Source organism: Sus scrofa, chromosome 7 (genome assembly GCF_054392235.1).
Source record: "Sus scrofa isolate SSC_HxYL_T2T_F1_AM1 chromosome 7, Sscrofa_HxYL_maternal_Yorkshire_Landrace_v2.0, whole genome shotgun sequence".
In the NCBI taxonomy this organism is placed as follows: Eukaryota; Metazoa; Chordata; class Mammalia; order Artiodactyla; family Suidae; genus Sus; species Sus scrofa.
The window spans coordinates 49,553,624-49,572,088 of NC_139389.1; the positions used below are offsets into that span (position 1 = coordinate 49,553,624).

General features: G+C 47.5%; 1 protein-coding gene across 3 annotated transcripts in view; it reads right to left on the reverse strand.

The window, feature by feature from the left end:
• Positions 1 to 3,616: 3,616 nt before the first annotated feature.
• The window catches only part of RCAN2 (regulator of calcineurin 2), a 303,837-nt gene continuing 288,988 nt past the window's right edge, over positions 3,617 to 18,465 (reverse strand). For all 3 annotated transcript variants that reach the window (XM_021098801.2, XM_021098802.2, XM_013988974.3), the window contains one exon: positions 3,617 to 5,879. In XM_021098801.2, the coding sequence (XP_020954460.1) occupies positions 5,719 to 5,879 (161 nt within the window). In that variant the 3' untranslated portion in view covers positions 3,617 to 5,718. The remainder of the gene's footprint in view (positions 5,880 to 18,465) is intronic.

Below are 18,465 nucleotides of genomic sequence, written 5' to 3' on the forward strand. Positions count from 1 at the left end.
CACTTGGGTGCACACACACACACACACACACACACTCATGATTAACCTTAGATATGATTTCCGTTCAGAGACATAAAACCTCCTGCATCAACTTCAATAATGCTTCCCCAGACCGTCTTGGAAAAGAGCAGATGAATGAATGTTTGACAGAAAACTTTTTGCTTCAGATTTTTCCCTTTCTCATATTGCAGATGTAAGGGGAAAGCCAGCCAAGTGTTCAGTGAGGCTCTGTATGGTGGCTTCTGGCACGGACACTGTTCCAGCAGCTAAATGAATGTTTTCCTGAACCACTGGCTTATCATTCTTTGTCACCTGTCTCTGTCCCCTCTTTCCTGCACCGAGGCCTGACTGAGGGCATAAGAACAAAAACAAACTTTTCTAGAACCATGAAAAAACATTGCACAGTGGCGCTGGTTGCGAGAGGTTGGGTGGATAAGATGGCATTGATGAATACAGCTCTTCAAAGCTATCTTTTCAAGCCTAAATTGGGCAGTCTCGGGTCAGACCTCCAGGCTGGAGTATCTGGACCTTTAGGACTGTGGCTTTGTGTTAGGAAGTGTTGATTCAAGCAGGATCTCTCACAGGATGAAGTGAGGCTGTACATAGCCCCTGCTGAATCCCTTCTCTTCTCATGGTGCTTAAAATGAATTCCAAGGAGTTCCCTGGTGGCACAGGGCGGTAAAGATCCGGCATTGTCACTTCTGTGGCTTGGGTTGCTGCTGTGGCGTGGGTTTGATCCCTGGCCTGAGAACTTGTGCATGCGGCTGGCCAAAAAATAAAATAAAATAAAATGAGTTCCAATCCCCCTAGGTTGTCCTCCTAAAGCTCCATGGAGCCCAAGCCCCGCTCCCTTCCCCAACCTCATTTGAGGCCACCCTGGCCCTCTGGGCTTCTGCTGTACTGAGGATAGATAAGATTCTTCCACCTTGAGGAGGCTTCTCCATGTCCAAGACCCTCATCCCTGCTTCCTGGAAGGCTTTTCTCAAGGGCTGGTTTCTTCTGTTCTGTATCAATGTCACCTCTTCCAAGACGCCTTCCCTGACTACCCTCCCCCCCCCTTTTTTTTGTCTTTTTGCCATTTCTTGGGCCGCTCCTGCGGCATATGGAGGTTCCCAGGCTAGGGGTCGAATCGGAGCTGTGAGCCACAGCTACGCCAGAGCCACAGCAACGCGGGATCCGAGCCGCGTCTGCAACCTACACCACAGCTCACGGCAACGCCGGAACCTTGACCCACTGAGCAAGGGCAGGGACCGAACCCACAACCTCATGGTTCCTAGTCGGATTCGTTAACCACTGCGCCACGACGGGAACTCCCCCTCCTCCCCTTTTATTCTCTGACCTCTTAGTTCTTGCTTTTCCGCCCTGGGCTCACCTACTAGAATTTCTAATTATGGGTTGGCTTGTTCCTATATTTATTCTCTTTCCCACCCAAGACTCTACTTCCTGAAATGGGCAGGGACGAAACCCACCTTGTCCACCCCTGGAACCCAGGGTCATCACAGGGTGGGTCTTTGTTAAATACCTGTCACCCCAATGAACAGTGCCTCCCCCAGGGCTAAAGTCTGATGCTTTCCACTGTCTGAGATACTTATTTATAGATCATACAGGAACGCTTTGTGCAGAGCGAAATATCTCACAAATCTACGATGGATGAGTTGTGTCTTGAGGGTGAGGGCCTTCTATCCCCTTATTACACCTAAAGGCTCCTTCCTCCTGTTCTCACAGTGCTTTCACTTCAGTCGAGGTATAATTTATGTATCTATCACATACCTTTCAAATGAGTTTTGCATATGCACGCATGCGAGGGAGGTCTCCATGAGGTTGTAGAGAGACGCAGTGTCCACCACACCCCAGGCGGCCCTGTCTGTCCCCTCTGAGTCAATACCCCCCCCCCCCGCCCCCTGCAAAGGGTAGACGCTATTAGCATGTCTATCAATGTAGGTCAGTTCTGACTCTTAACATCAAAAATGGACACAGTCTTACATCATGGATTCTTTCATGTCTTCCTGTTTTGGCTCCAAAGTATGATTCTGAGACCCAACCATGTTGTGATAGGTCTCAGTGATTTGTGTGTGTGTGTGTGTGTGTGTGTGTGTGTGTGAGTTTTAATTGCATTGGAAGATACTACAGTTTATGTATCCACTCAACAGTTGGAGGATGTTTGGGCTGCATCCAGTTAATGGCTATGGTAAGCAATGCTGCTGGGGACCTTATCAGTCAGGTACTTGGGTGGGTGTGCTGGGTGTCTGTCTTGGACCAGAATCGCTCCCAGATTGGCCTACATCTAGCTTTCGTAGGTATTACGGAACAGTATCCTAAGGTGGTGTTACCAGTTTCCACTCTGCCTTGACTGAGGTCATTCACACTCCTATTTCCCTAAACTTAATCTTGGCCATTCTGATAGGTGTGTGGTGCACCACTTTTTAAAAAATTTAAAAAAATTTTTTCAATTCAATTCAATTCAATTTTGTCTTTTCAGGGGTGCCCCTGCGGCATGTGGACGTTCCCAGGCTAGGAGTTGAATCGGAGCTGCAGCTGCAGCCACAGCAATGCACAGCCACAGTGCCAGAGCCTTAATCCACTGAGCATGGCCAGGGATTGAACCCATGTCCTCATGGATACTAGTCAGGTTCGTTACCTCTGAGCCACAGTGGGAACTCATATTTTGACCACAAGTAAAGAAATGAATTTTTTCCTTAATGATTTGGAGGTCTTTTCACATCTTGGGTGTGACTTATTGAACCATGATATGTGAAGTAGTTTCTCCCACTCTGAATCTGTCCTTCCCACTCTTTTAATGGTGCAATTTGATGAACAGATCCTCTTCATTTTCATGAAGGGCCAAGTACCCATCTTTTATTTTATAATGGTGCCTTATAATGGTGTTTCCGGTAGTAAATGTGTGCCTACTTCAGGGCTATTACAGGGTTTTTAAACTAAAGCATAGAAAGAGATATGTTAAAAGAGGGTTCATTTACAACTGAAATGGCTTTTAGGACCTAGCTGGCTGAAGCCTGACCATAAAACCAGGGGTTTCCCAGGTCCCCTATCAGAGCCCAACCCATCCCTCCAAACCTCGAATTTCTCTTCCTTCTGGAGCTGCTGCCCACCAGCTCCCCTTCTGCTTGTTTTTGGAAGACCTCAGATGAGTTTAGCTCATCTGTTGGGAACTTAGAAAGACCACAGGCTGGCTTGCCCTCCTCCACCATCACCACTCAGAGATCACCCAACCCAGCCAAACAAGACAGAAATCACTCTGCATAGACAAAGACTCATTCATCAGGTGTATTTGAAATCTAAGCAGTTGAGCTGTACACGTGCACAAAATGATTCAGTGGGTGGTGTTCTGCTTCTTCCCCTCCATATTTAAACTTTTCCAACTTAAAATAGTGCTAAAGAGGTCTGCAACTTGGGGGTCCCAGAGCCACCAAGGCAGGTGCTTTTCCAGTCCTTGCAGGGTCCACAGAAACACTCCAAGGAGTCCCTTCTGTTCCTTCCCCCTCTCCTGGGATAGCCTCCTCTCCGCACCTCCCCAAACCCAACCTCATGCGAGTTACTTGATCTGAGATGGATGAACACATGGGCCCTTTGTAATAAATGTCACCGAGACTAACCATGCGGGTCATACACTCCATGCAGTTTTAATTTTTTTGAAGACACAGAATGGTCATTCAATTTTAACTCAATTTGGTTGGAAACATCTGCTGTATCCATTGCAAAACATTGAGAAGTCATTTCTAAATGGTTTCCTCTCACCCAGATTTCTCTAGAACCTGCCGAATGAAAATTGTGAGTTGCTTCCAAAGTCAAAGGACCCGGAGAAGTTTGAGAGGAGTTTCAGACCCAGATGGCTGCCAGCTGTAGTTCCCCGCTCCCTCCACTAGACAGCAGCCTTTCCTCACTAGTAAGGCTAATCTTTCATTTGTTCAAGAAAAAACCAGAAACCTCCACGGCAAAGGAAAGGCAACAGCATTTGCTTATTATACACTCCTCAGGTTTTATTTTTTTCAAAGGAGCCTTCGTTTATCTTACGGAAACTCAGGATCTTACAAGCAACGCTGTCCTCAGTTTCACCTGTACTGCGTCCAGTACTATATTGCTATATTCACAGTAGAACGGACTTTAATTACTGAGTGATCAGTCTAATGTTTTAAGTTTCTGATGAAACTAACATACACCTTAGTCAAAAACCACAACAATCCTTCCATTGGCTTGGCTGTGTTATTGTTCTTGTGTGTTTTTCTGAGGCTTGGGGAATAAAAGCATTTCCCCACTCCGTCATAATTGGCATTTGCATCTAAAGCAATTCGTTATTAATGTACAGGAGTAGATGAGGCCTGGCACACATAGCAGAAGGTAATGGTTCTATAGGTGTATCTTCTGTAATGCACTTCGGGCTAGAGAAATAGAAAAATCACATATAACGAAAACAAATACATTTTTGAGCAATATGGGCATTGCGTGAGCAAGCCGGGTGAACGTTTATCAACCTTTCCTTTTGATTATGCTCAGCAGCTGCTCCGTGGACTTAGCTGCATTTAAACTGTCTGCAACAAACACTTTCATCTTCGGTTTATCTTTGCTATCAAGATAAACCGAACTTCTCATGATAAACAGAACTTCTCATGCCAAAATATAGATGATTAGCCGACATCTTTGCTATCTTTCAAAATTCAGCATCATCCATAATAGTGTGTAATATTATCAGATTACCTGTATTCGTATATGAACGCATTCATAAGCAATGCAGGTATGCTTGAAGCAGCTAACGGCTGAACAGTTACTAAATAAAAAAATCCAGATTATTAAAAGCACAGCTGAACCATTTGTACAAATATACAAAGAGGAAAAAAAAAAAAAAAAGAAACCAATCGTTCAGACACCATGAAACTTTTGTAATAAATAGATTTGTCCGAAATCGGTCTCTATCACCCTGGACAAGCCTCCCCAATGAGGCTGGGGAAGTTCTACGTGGGAGGTCATGTTCAAAATCTATGGAGGGGTCTCTCTGGGGCCAAGCTCAGTTTTGCCTCCAGGAATTTTAACAGAGCGAAGAAGTCTTTGACTCAAAAGAGTGACCGTACCCAGCCTTGTGTCGCTGGAGGAAGCTGATAAATTTCCTAATCTAGATAGGACACGGCTGGACGCTGACAACCTGTGACTTAGAGTAACACCCTCCAATCATGAAAATAAATGCTGGTGATCATGCATGTCCTGGGAATGTCGGGTGCAGAGGGCTGGGTGAGACCAGATAGGGACATCTCATGCAGTCAAAGTCAAGTTTACTTATGGTCCTACGTATTAAGTGGCCAGGAAAAAAACAATGCACACACATCAGGACTTGAACTGGGACGGCTCACAGACAACACAGGTGCTATTTGTCACCGATGTCTCTGGCTTGGAGCCACAGGAGAGCATGAGGGTATAGGCTGTGCTGATCATTTCATAAGAAAATACTACTTTTTTTTTTTTTTTTCCTAGAATCTTCTAAATAATGGATGATACTGGATGGGTATGATATGGTCAGGAAACATGTCACCTTTTCCTAGCCCTTTTGTCCGAGAGGCTTGATTACAAGGAAGGAAATCTCAAACAACCAAACACCCAGGGATTTAAAGGCAATTATTTTTTTTTTCTGACAAACAAACAACGTTGGGGGGCAGGGGGGAAGCATGATAAAGAGGAGACGGATATTATCGTCGAGGTGGAGCCAGGGGCTCAGTTGGACACGGAGGGCGGCGGGCCGGGACGCCGGGTCTGGATGATTTTTGGCTTGGGGGACGTCTTTGGATCCTCTTCCTCCTCGATGTCACTGTCACACACGTGCACGACGACACTCGGGGTGGACTCCGTCCCTGCGTGGAGCTCGTACTTCTCTCCTGAAAAGCATGAGAAACAGGAGGGGTGAGGAGGGGGTGGGATTTCATTTCCAAGCAGATGCTTTGGTCCGGTTTGTTTGGTGTGAGAGGAGCACGTGGCAGGGTCACAGGAGAGGCTGGTCTCCCGGGCCGGTCCCGAGGGATGGATGGAGACTGAACTGTCTCTGCGTCTCTGCTCTCCCGCTCGTCAACTGCACAGCCCTGAACAGGCCACTTCCCCCGTCCCAGCCTCCGCCTCCTCAACCATCAATTTCCAAAGGGCAGTGACTACCATCCATAGGATTGGGGTGATGACAAAACGGGCCTGGCAGCAAATTACCAGTTTCCCTTCTCTTCCCCAGCCTTGCTGCCAGTGGCGGAGCAACCTTGAGCTCCTCACCTCCTTTCTTCACCTTTTGGAGGAAGTGGTCTCTACATCCTCCCCGGCTCTACATTTCTTATCATAGGAGCCACCCGGGATGGAAAAAGGTGGGGTCGCTGCTTGTCTGGAATCTTGCAGTGGTTACTGGGAGGCGGGGTTCGATGACGGTCAAGGTCCAGTTCTAAGAGTCTATCAGTCTAGGGAGTGCCCTTCGTGGCGCAGCGGTTAATGGACCCGACTAGGATCCATGAGGGTGCGGGTTTGATCCCTGGCCTCGCTCAGTGGGTTAAGGATCTCGTGTTGCCGTGAGCTGTGGTGTAGGTGGCAGTCGCAACTCGGATCCCGTGTTGCTGTGACTGTGGTGTGGGCTGTAGCTCTGATTCGACCCCTAGCCTGGGAACGTCCATATGCTGTGGGTGCGGCCCTAAAAAGCAAAACAAAACAAAACAAAAGCGTCTACCAGTCTATTCTGCTACGTGGCTTTGTGAGACCAGCAGGGGGCTGGGGTTCTGGGACGGGGCTCCACTATCCCACAGTCTGTAGCCGACTGGCTTTCTGTCTGTCTCTGCTTCACTTCAGCATCTCCCATGACCTGACCCAGGGCGAGTCATAAAGGCTACAAGGCACAACATCTGTCTTTTGCAGGAGCACAGCCTCGTGCAGAAATACGAAGTATCACAGAGTTTGATGGTAACTGCCAGGGCGGCGATATATGTCCAGGATGTTGGTACCAAGCTGGAAGGAAGGAGTAGCTCTGAAAGCCTTCCTGGTGGAGGCAACAGTCGACCGGGGTCGCAAAGCTACGTGGAAGGTGCCCAGGAGGTGCGCAGGCGTGGGGAACATTCTCCATGCGCATGCTTGTAACTTCTCAGCGTAACAGCCGACACCCTTCTCTTCATCTTCTTCTCACATCCTCTCCCTCCCCGCCCATCCTCAGGGAAAACCCCAAAGCAGTGTCTCCCAGACACCCTCCTGGTCAGTGGCTCTCTGGGTCTCACTCGATCGAGTCCTCATTTCTTAGGCTAGGACAAAAGACTGTATAATCTCTCACCACTCGTGACAGCCACATTTTTATACCCACCAAACCCACTACTTTTATTTGGCATCGTCTCACCTAGTTCCTTAAATCCCGCTCTCCTCTCACGATCCAAGCCAGACACCACTCAGCACAGGAATCTTGCCCATCACCCTCAGTCTGTGGTGGAAGATGCCCCTGCCTGATGGCCAGAGCAAGGACCATTGGTGCCCGTGCTGGGCTAGTCTTGACCCTACAGGGCAGATCTTGCTAAGCATCAATGGTGCAAACAGCCATTGCTTGCAAGGTGCAAACTTCAATTTTTGGAGCAGTGGTTTGCAAGCACCTGAGCAGTTTCCTGGGGCTGCTTGTGGAAAACAGGCTTTAGGGAGTTCCCATTGTGGCTCAGTGGAAATGAATCTGACTAGCATCCATGAGGACGTAAGTTCGATCCCTGGCCTTGTTCAGTGGGTTCAGGATCCGGCGTTGCTGTGAGCTGTGGTGCAGGTCGCAGACGCAGCTCAGATCCCATGTTGCTGTGGCTGTGGTGTAGGCCGGCAGCTACAGCTCTGATTAGACCCCTAGCCTGGGAACTTCCAGGGTTCAGCCCTAAAAAGACAAACAACAACAACAACAACAAATGGTTTAGCAGTATGAGGATGCAGCCCTGCCAGTTTGGATGTAGCAACACTTACTTTGGTACCTGGCAACCCTGGCACTTCTCCCTGCCTCAGGATCCGGATGGCTACTGTTACACAGCTTAGGGAGACAGGCAGGGGGTTAGGTCCTGTGAAGATGCTGGTGTTCAAATAACCCTCCCTTCCTCCAGTCTGCATCCTTATTTTATTAAAAAAAATTCTTTTTTTTTTTAGGGCCACACCTGTAGCACATGGAAGTTCCCAGGTTAGGGGTTGAATTCAAGCTGCAACTGCCAGCATACACCACAGCCACAGCCGCACCAGATCCAAGCCTCCTCTACAACCTACCTCACAGCTCACAGCAACACCAGATCCTTAACCCACTGAGCGAGGCCAGGGATCGAACCCGTGTCTTCATGGATACTAGCTGGGTTCATCTCTGCGGAGCCACAACAGGAACTCCTGCCTCCTTATTTTTTATTGGAAAGTGACAACAGTGCAGGTAGAAGGTAGCAGAGGGAGGGAGGCTGAGGATGCATGAGAGAGAAGAAGCAGGGCGGGGGCTGGGGGTGGGGTGGTGGGCGGTTGGTCGGCTCTGTGGCCCCTCCCAGCCGCCAGCACTGCTCGGCCACTCTTTCATCCTTGGCCTCATCTTTGTTTCCGGGAGAACAGCAGATCCCAGCAGACGTTGATCAGTTCACCAGACCCAGGGTTTCTAAAATTTTCTTTTTTCCCCCCAGGATGTTTTTTTCTCTCCCTGCCCACCCCCGGATGCTTTGCAATTCTGAATGAGATGTCTTCAGGCAAGAGACAGAGAACAAAATAATGTCCCACTAAGGTTCTTGTTTTTAGCACAGGATCTCTTTGAAGTTCTCAGGTTTGGAGAATACGTGCCTTTTGCAGAAACACCAGTGGCCCCCGCGGTCCTGCCTGTTGCCCTGTTGGGTGTGATGGGAGGATGGAGCCAGCGGCTGCTTCTCATCCTCTGGTGTGGGGGTGACAGAAAAGAACCTGCCGGGCACAGCGAGCATGGAGGCTATGGGACCTGTGGGTGAGGGGCTGACTGCAGGGACCCTGATCGGGGACTGACCGGATCCTGCCCTTGTCCTCAGAAGAAGCTAGCTTTAAAAAAAAAAAAAAAAAAAGTCATACAATGTATATAATGAAGCTCGCCCTTGGACCGAGCCCTTTCTGTGCCTTGGCTGGGATAAAGACCATGCCCTTAAAGGCACCACTAGCTGCCATGTGTTTATTGCTTCAAAAGGCAGCACTTTCAGAGTTCCCGTTGTGGCTCAGCATGTTAAGAATCAGACTGGTATCCGTGAGGATGTGGGTTTGATCCCTGGTCTCGCTCGTGGGTTAAGGAGCTGATGTGGCTGTGAGCTGCTGTGGCATAGGTTGCAATCAGGGCTCAGCGCTGGCTGGTGTGGCTGTGGCTGTGGCCCGCAGCTGCAGCTCTGATTCAATCCCTTCTCTACACCGCAGGCCAGGCCCTAAAAAAAGGGGGCGGGGGGGATACCTGCTTTCCTCTCGAATTGGATGTGCTTGGATCACGTTTGGGATGGGGGGTGGTCAGGCAACTTTCACGCCAAGTTAACAAAGTCAGACTGGTTGGTAGTAGGGCTATTTTATTGCTGTGTTGCCATTAACGCTGACATTTCCCTTGTCTATTTTGGGAAACTTTCTTACTATCAAAATCCAGCAAAGCCCAACAGCTGCTGGGAGCCCACAGAATAAAAAGACCGAGCTTTGGTCTGGCTGGACTGAATTGTTCTATTTCTGGTCTCTTTCCCCTCGGGCTTCAGCTAACTCCTCTCCCACCAAGGCTGATGTCAGCACGGTCACCCGGCTTGGGGACCCACTGGGCTCCGTGGGCGGCAAGGAGCCCGTGGGATGGCCAAGCAGACCACTGCATCTTTTCAAGGACAAGCCTGGGCTTGCCTATCACACTCTCAACTCCGCTAGTCTGTCCTCAAACTGTCCTTTCTCCCCAGGGCAGAAAAGAGGCCAGGACCAAAAGCCCCTCAGCAAAGGCACTGGCCAGAGTTTCCTGCCTCCCGCCATGAAGCCAATTCCCAGCTCAGCAAAGGCAAAATCCTCTGCGATGTAGCTGCACTGAAGCGGGAGATAGATGGGCTCCAGGATAGACATTTCCAGCCAGCTGCCTATTTATTCTCCCAGAGAGAAATAACAAGAGGCACAAGGCAAAAAACTGGTACTTGTCTTCTGTGGACATCTGAAACAGTGGTAATGGCAGGATGAGAGGAGGGGCTAAGCCCTGTGTGGGCAAAAGACCTCAGGGTCAGAAAGGGAGGGGTGCCAGACCACAGGACGTCTAGATAACCTTCCCACAATGCCTCGCTTTGGAATCCATCTCGGTCAAGAGATGCTCATGCAGATCGGGGAGGTATGAGAAATAAAGATAATCAGGACCTCCCGTTGTGGCTCAGCGGGTTGGGAACCCAACTGCTGGAGTTCCCATTGTGGTGCAGCAGAAACGAATCCAACTAGGAACCATGAGGTTTCAGGTTCGATCCCTGGCCTCACTCAGTGGGTTAAGGATCTGGCATTGCCGTGAGTTGTGGAATATGTCGAAGATGTGGCTTGGATCCATCGTTGCGGTGGCTGTGGTGTAGGCCAGTGGCTACAGCTCCGATTCGACTCCTAGCTTGGGAACCTCCATATGCCACGAGTGTGGCCCTAAAAAGACAAAAAGACAAAACAAACAAACTCCAAAACCAAAAAAACCCCCAACCCAAATACTATCCATAAGGATGCGGGTTTGATCTCTGGCTTCATTCGGTGGGTTAAGGATCTGACATTGCTGCCATGGCTGGGGGGTACACTGACAACGGTAGCTCTGATTCCACCCCTAGCCTGGGAATTTCCATATGCCTCGGAGGCAACCCTAAAAAGCAAGAAAAAAACAAAAACGAAAATAAAAAAAAGCAACTCTATCAAGGTAATTGGCCAAAGGAAACCAAAGACCCAGAAGAAATGGTCTATGTTAGTGAGTTTGGGATTAACACATACACACTGCTGTATTTAAAACAGATAATCAACAAGGCCCTACTGTACAGCATAGGGAACTCTACTCAATATTCTGCAATAACCTATATGGGAAAGGAATTTGAAAAAGAATGGATGTATGTCTGCATATATCTGCATCACTTTGCTGGACACCTTCTAAAACTAACACAACACTGTAAATCAATCAAACTCCAAAATAAAATCAAAATTAAATTAGAAAAAGAAAAAAAGGAGCTCCTGTCGTGGCGCAGTGGTTAACGAATCCGACTAGGAACCATGAGGTTGTGGGTTCGGTCCCTGCCCTTGCTCAGTGGGTTAACGATCCGGCGTTGCCGTGAGCTGTGGTGTAGGTTGCAGACGTGGCTCGGATCCTGCATTGCTGTGGCTCTGGCGTAGGCCGGTGGCTACAGCTCCGATTGGACCCCTAGCCTGGGAACCTCCATATGCCGCGGGAGCGGCCCAAGAAATAGCAAAAAAAAAGAAAAAGAAAAAGAAAAAAAGGAATGACTGATGGAAAAGAAGATATAACAAAAGAATATATATATATATATATATATATATATATATATAACTGAGTCACTTTGCTGTACAACAGAAATTAACACAACAAAGTAAACCAACTGTACTTCAATAAAAATACATTTTAAGAAAAGAATGGGGAGTTCCCGTTGTGGCACAGCAGGAATGAATCCAACTAGGAACCATGAGGTTGCAGGTTCGATCCCTGGCCTTGCTCAGTGGGTTAAGGATCCAGCCGTTGCCACGAGCTGTGGTGTAGGCTGGCAGCTACTGCTCCAATTTGACCCCTAGCCTGGGAACCTCCATATGGCGCCAGTGTGGCCCTAAAAAGCAAAATAAATAAACAAATAAATAAATAAGAAAGAAAAGAATGGATGCAGGCTTATTGAGGCAATCACCAAGAGCATCTCAGGACCCTTGAATGCAGAGCCACGTTGGGTGTAGGCCCAGTGCCACCACTGAACTTGGATTAAGAGCCCTTTCCATTTAATTAAGAAGAAAGCCAAAAATACTGATTATAAAATTCTCTCAGGTTTGGTCATGTTGAAAAGACACTGCAAATCCCCACCCCAAATATTCTGTATTATAAATGTGATCTTTTTTTTTTTCCCCAAGAGGAAGGAGCAGGCGTTGGTCCTGGTCTATGGAATAAGTACAATGGCATTTCCATGCGGATTATTTTTAAGGTGCTCACTGCCTGCTGGGGATTAAACACAGAGATTGAGGGAAGGGTTCAGGATGATTTGAAAGGTGTTTGAAAGGTGGTCACTCCTGGATTTTCTTTCCTTCCAAGTATCAGGGTTAGGACTTGATAGCATTCAGCAGGGAGGGGAAGCCTCACAAGCCCTGTCAGCTGTGGAGACGATGGAGGTGTCTGTCCCCAGTCTAGCTGTCAGAGAGCAGAGAGGTGGGAAGTGGGGCAGGGGTGAGGGGGGCCTTGTACCCCCTTCCCTCCACCCCAGGCACTGGCCAGCATATGAGCTCACTGTGCCTTTAACCCTCTCTCAATCCTGGCAGGGCAGAAGCTCCCTTTGCAGCTCAGTAGGATCCATGAGGATGCAAGTTCCATCCCCGGCTGGCCCCGCTCAGTGGGTTTAAGGATCTTGCGTTGCCATGAGCTGTGGTGCAGGGCATAGACGAGGCTCTGAGGATCCCATGTGGCAGTGGCTGTGGTGTCAGCAGGCAGCTACAGCTCTGATTCAACCCCTAGCCTGGGAACCTCCATATGATGCAGATGAGACCCTTAAAACATAAAAGACCAAAAAAAAAAAAAAAAAAAGAGTTGATGCCCAGGAAATACGGTTGCAGCTAAAAAACTAGTTAAAACAGAGTAATAGGCACCTGGTATTTAATTGTCCTTTGAAATGCTCCCCAACACCCCCTTCCTTTTGTGCGCAATCTTCACTGCAGAGAGAAGGTTAAGGTGCGATAACCCCAAAGACCACCAGAAACCATTGCTGAACCACCTGACTCTGGCCTTGATGACCTTGAAATGACCTACGGAGGGAGAAGAAGGCAGGCACCCTAATCTTTTTCCATAGCCCTATTTTTTTCACACTAAACCTATAAAACCCCTCGCTACCCCCTCTCAAGGGAAGACACAGTTTTGAGGGCCTTAGCCTGCTGTGGCCTCCTTGGCCTGGCAAAGCAATAAACCTGTTCTTCCTGCTTCACCTAAAACTCTGTCTCAGACTTAATTGGTGCCCGTGTATAGAGGTTAGTTTTGTCTCTGCACTGTCCCCACTCCTGTTCCTCTTGTTTTTGCTCCCACACTGGCATGTGACCCCTGAAAGATGTTTTTCTTGCCTTTGTGTCTCTGACTCCTTGCCACATTTGGGAACCACCTGCTAAATACTGGAGAAGTGTGATGAGTGGGGTTCTTCTTCTTCTTTGGTGTGTGTGTCTTTTTAGGGCCCCATGGTGTCACATGGAAGTGCCCAGGCTAGAGGTCCAGGCTACACCACAGCCGCAGCAACGTGAGATCCAAGAAGCATCTTCAGCCTACACCACAGCTCACGGCAACACCAGGTCCTTAACCCACTGAATGCGGCCAGGATTGAGCCCTCATCCTCATGGATACTAGTCGGGTTCATTACTGCTGAGCCATGACTGGAACTCCAAGAGTGGGCTTCTTAATCAGGGGTCCTAAACTCCCAAAGGTGTCTGGAAATGTGATGGGATTTTTTTTTTTTTTTTTTTTTTTTTGGTTGTCATAGGAACTGGGTTGTGTGTGGATACTGGCATTTTGCAGGTGAGGCCCAAAGATGCTAAAGGTACTGCAATATGTAGGATCATCAGTTCCAAAATATCATATTGAGAACACTGAGGTAAGAGCTAACAGGCACTTACATTTCAGTAGGAGACTATGAAGTGGTTTGAAAATCAAGCAGCAATGAATAGGTAACACACTATTTACTATGTCCAGGCTTGTACATGATGTACAGACATATGTGCTTTTTTTTTTTTTTTTTTTTTTTTTTTAGGATTGCACCTGGGGCATATGGAAGTTCCCAGGTTAGGGGTTGAGTTGGAGCTGCAGCTGCTGGCCTATACCACTGTCAGAGCAATGCCAGATTCTTAACCCACTGATCGAGGCCAGGAATTGAACCCAAATCCTCATTGATACTCACTGAGTTTTTAACCCACTGAGCCACAATGGGAACTCCTGGATTATCTTATTTGATGCTTGCAACAATCCAATTTTACTGTTGAGGAAGCCGAGGCACAGAGAGGTTAAGAAAGTTGCTTAAAGTCACACAGCTAATCAAAGGTGGAGCCTGGATTCTAACTCATATCCTGAGTTTTAATCCTCATCTTAAAGCAAGAGAAATACTGCTCTTCATATTGGCACTTGATTGCCAGCTACAAAATAAAAAAAGAGATGAGCCAGGGCAGGCTTACAGGAACTTTTAAAATCACAGCTAGGAGTTCCCGTCGTGGCGCAGTGGTTAACGAATCCGACTAGGAACCATGAGGTTGCGGGTTCGGTCCCTGCCCTTGCTCAGTGGGTTAACGATCCGGCGTTGCCGTGAGCTGTGGTGTAGGTTGCAGACGCGGCTCGGATCCCGCGTTGCTGTGGCTCTGGCGTAGGCCGGTGGCTACAGCTCCAATTGGACCCCTAGCCTGGGAACCTCCATATGCCGAGGGAGCGGCTCAAGAAATAGCAACAATAACAACAACAACAACCAAAAAGACAAAAGACAAAAAAAAATAAATAAATAAAATAAAATAAAATCACAGCTAACTGGTAGCCACCTATGCACGAGATCAGTCTGAGTGGAGAAAGAACTGATTTTCTAAGTAGACGTGGAAAGAAGGATTCAGGATTTTTAAAAAAAATTCCAAAGAGGAAGAGGATTTCCGTTGTGGCTCAGCGAAAATGAATCTGACTAGCATCCACGAGGACACAGGTTAGATCCCTGGCCTTGCTCAGTGGGTTAAGGATCCAGTGTTGCCCTGAGCTGTGGTGTAGGTTGCAGACGTGGCCTGGATCCTGTGTTGCTGTGGCTGCGGCGTAGCCCAGCGGCTATAGCTCTGATTGACCCCTCGCCTGGGAATCTCCATGTGCTACAGGTGTGGTCTTAAAAAAAAAAAAGAAAATTCCAGAGAGGAAGAAATATTCCAAAGAAGGAAGTCCTTGGCAAATTTTTTCTCCCCTATTCCTTAATGATTCCATGAGCGCGTATTTAATTTGGGGAGACCTTGGAGAAAAATGCTATATAGGTAGACTCAAGGGCAGGATCAACCACTGAATAAACAACTCCGTAGCTTTCCTTGTGTGGCAGCTGCTCTGTCAAAGTATGCCCTCCAAGCCACAGTGGCAGAGGGTATACAGCAAAGCACAGATCAGACTAAATATTTCACTGGCAGTTCCAAGAACAAGTCCACATAAATAGCAGCCACCACAAAGGACACACACACCTTGTCCTCACTGCCTGGTAGACCCTGTTCCAAGTGTGGTACATACCTTAATTCATGCACTGGCAGAAGAAACTGGAAATCTCTCTGAGGATGCCCTGCTAAATAATACTGTGAGCAGGATGCTCATAGCACCCACCATGGATTGGATAGTGCCTATGTGCCAGGCACTAGGCTAAGTGCTTGATGTATATTAATGCTTCCATCTTCATGATGTGCTTGCAAGTTGTCAAAGAATTACCATTGAGGGAATTCCCTTTGTGGCTCAGCAGTTAACGAACCCGACTAGCATCCATGAGGACGCAGGTTCCAACCCTGGCCTTGCTCAGTGGGTTAGAGAATCTGGTGTTGCCTTGAGCTGTGGTGTAGGTCACAGATGTGGCTCAGATCCTGCATTGCTATGGCTGTGGCATAGGCCAGCAGCTGTAGCTCCGATTCGATCTCTAGCCTGGGAACCTCCATATGCCTCAGGAGCGGCCCTGAAACGCAAAACAAATAAACAACAACAACAACAACAACAAAAGAATTACCACTGAGAAAGAAAGAAGCGTAGAGGGGGTGAAGCAAATTACTCCAGGTGGACACAAATAAGTGAGAGAGGCAGAATTCCAACAGAGCTCCACCTGGTACAAAAGTGTGAGGGCCGTATTGCCTGCGGTGGTCATGACTGAGGTGGGGAGGGCACATGAAAGGCATCAGGGCTGCACGTGAACTTCTCTGTTCCCAGTAGGTCTGGAATGAGTGCGTGTTGGCAAAAGATCATCAATGTGAGTGGTTGGAGGTCTTCTTCCTCACCCACCCCCATCCGCAGTCCTGACCCTCATCAAAGTAGGAGAACAGAAGTGTTTTTGGTAAGATGGAGAAGGGCTAAAGGGAGAGAGAGGGAAGGAGGGAGAGGTGGAGGCGGAGAGGGAGGATACTTCTGAGGTTGGGTCTACGAGGTGCTTTATTTCCATAAAAGAAAGTTTGCCTCACACCCATCAGAATGGCTATCATCAAAAAGCCTAATAAATAAAGAGTCCCCGTTGTGGCGCATCGGAAGCGAATCCGACTAGGAACCATGAGGTTTCGGGTTTGATCCCTGGCCTCGCTCGGTGGGTTAAGGATCTGGCGTTGCCGTGAGCTGTGGTGTAGGTTTCAGATGCAGCTGGGATCCCGTGTTGCTGTGGCTGTGGCTGTGGCTGGCAGCTGTAGCTCTGATTCGACTCCTAGCCTGGGAACCTCTACATGCTGCTAGTGCAGCCCTAAAAAAAAAAAAAAAAAAAAAAAAAGTCTAGCAAATAACTAATGTTGGTGAGGATGCGGAGAAAAGGGAACACTTGTACACTTTTGGTGGGAATATAAATTGGTGCAGCCATTATGGAAAACAGTATGGAGAGTCCTCAAAACACTAAAAATAGAACTACCTATGATTCAGCAATTCCACTCCTGGGCGTTTATCTGGAAAAAATGAAAACACTCATTCAAAAAGAAACACGCACCTCAATGTTCATAGCAGCACTATTTACAGTAGCCAAAATATGGAAGTAACCAAATGCCCATCGGCAGATGAATGGATAAAGATGTGGTGTGCACACACGCACAGGAATATCACTCAGCCGTAAAAAGAATGAAATAACACCATTTGCAGCAATGTGGATGGACCCAGGGAATATTACGCTTAGTGAAATAAGTCAGACAGCGAAAGACGAATGCTATATGATATCACCTATACACGGAATCTAAAAGATACAACCAATGAATATATAGAGCAAAAGAGAAACTGCCTCACAGATAGAGAGAGCACACCAGTGGTTACCAGTGGGGAGAGAGAAGATAGGCTTGGGAGATTAAGATACACAAACTGCTATGTATAAAATACATCGGTAACAAGGATATCTTGAACAGCACAGGAAATTTTTTTTTTTTTTTTTTTTTCAGCACAGGAAATTATAGCCATTATTATGCAGTAACTTTTAAGGGAGCATAGGAAAACACTGAATCATTATGCTATACATCTGAAACTAATATGACAAATCAACTATACCTCAATTAAAAAAAAAAAAAGAAAGAAAGTTTGCTTATCTTCTGGGAGTTTGCCACTAAAACTGGATTAGGGCCCGGCTTATCTTCATTCCCTCCTGGGTCATTTAGGATCTGAAAGGACTTCATAGGAACCACAGGACTGAGGACCTGAATAAGTGATTTAGACAAAGGAGTGGAGCCTTAGGGGGAGCGGTGGGAAACTGCAGACCAAGGAGGTGGGTCTCCACAGCCTGCAAGGTGGGCTTGTCCTCGGGGCTGAGGGCTGACAGGTGAGGGCAGACGTGAGGATCGGAACAGCGCGTGGACGTGGACGAGTTCTCCGCGTGCTTGGCCACAGAATCGGGAGCTTCTCCTCTCTGGGAATGATCACTCTATTCCTCCTTTCCCAACATTAGGAGCTTAGCTACCGGCATAGCCATGTGGAGGAGCACGATCGCGCATGCGCGCGTACCGCCGTGCTCATTTCTGTGTCTTTTTCGTTTTCTACAACGTGCAGTTTACTTGTGAAATAAGAATAGGAAGTATTTCATATTGCTACTCAAGAGTGATCGAAGAATACTGTGGAATATATATGCTAAGAAGACAAGCCCCTTTAAATTTTTTTTTTTTTTTTTAACCCAGAGAAAATTCTTCTAAAGGAGGTGGAAAATTAGGAGCGGGAGTCCCAGGCTCACAAATCTGTGTCTCTCCGGTGAGCAGGTGACATGCACTAAATGGCACCCTGGGACTGGCTGTTTTATTTGCGTCTCGTGTCTGTGATCAGAATATAGCAATTGTCGAGCAAGAACCGGGGCTTATATAACAGTCATAGCCTAGGCACCCCAAATAGAGGTCTTCATCCACATTTTAAAAATGCAGTTTTCTGTACCTTCCAGTCAATAAGCCTGGAAGAGAAAATGTTTCTTCCTTAGAAGTGACACGGGTTAATGAAATATATTTTTCCCTTTGGGGAAAACTGTATACGAAGCGGCAAACCAGCAAAATTGCTGTACCATGGCATGTTTTGATAGAGAGAATTTGGAAAAAAGTCTAAATATAGCAGATGTATGCAACTTGAAATTTCAACACCATTTTAAGCCC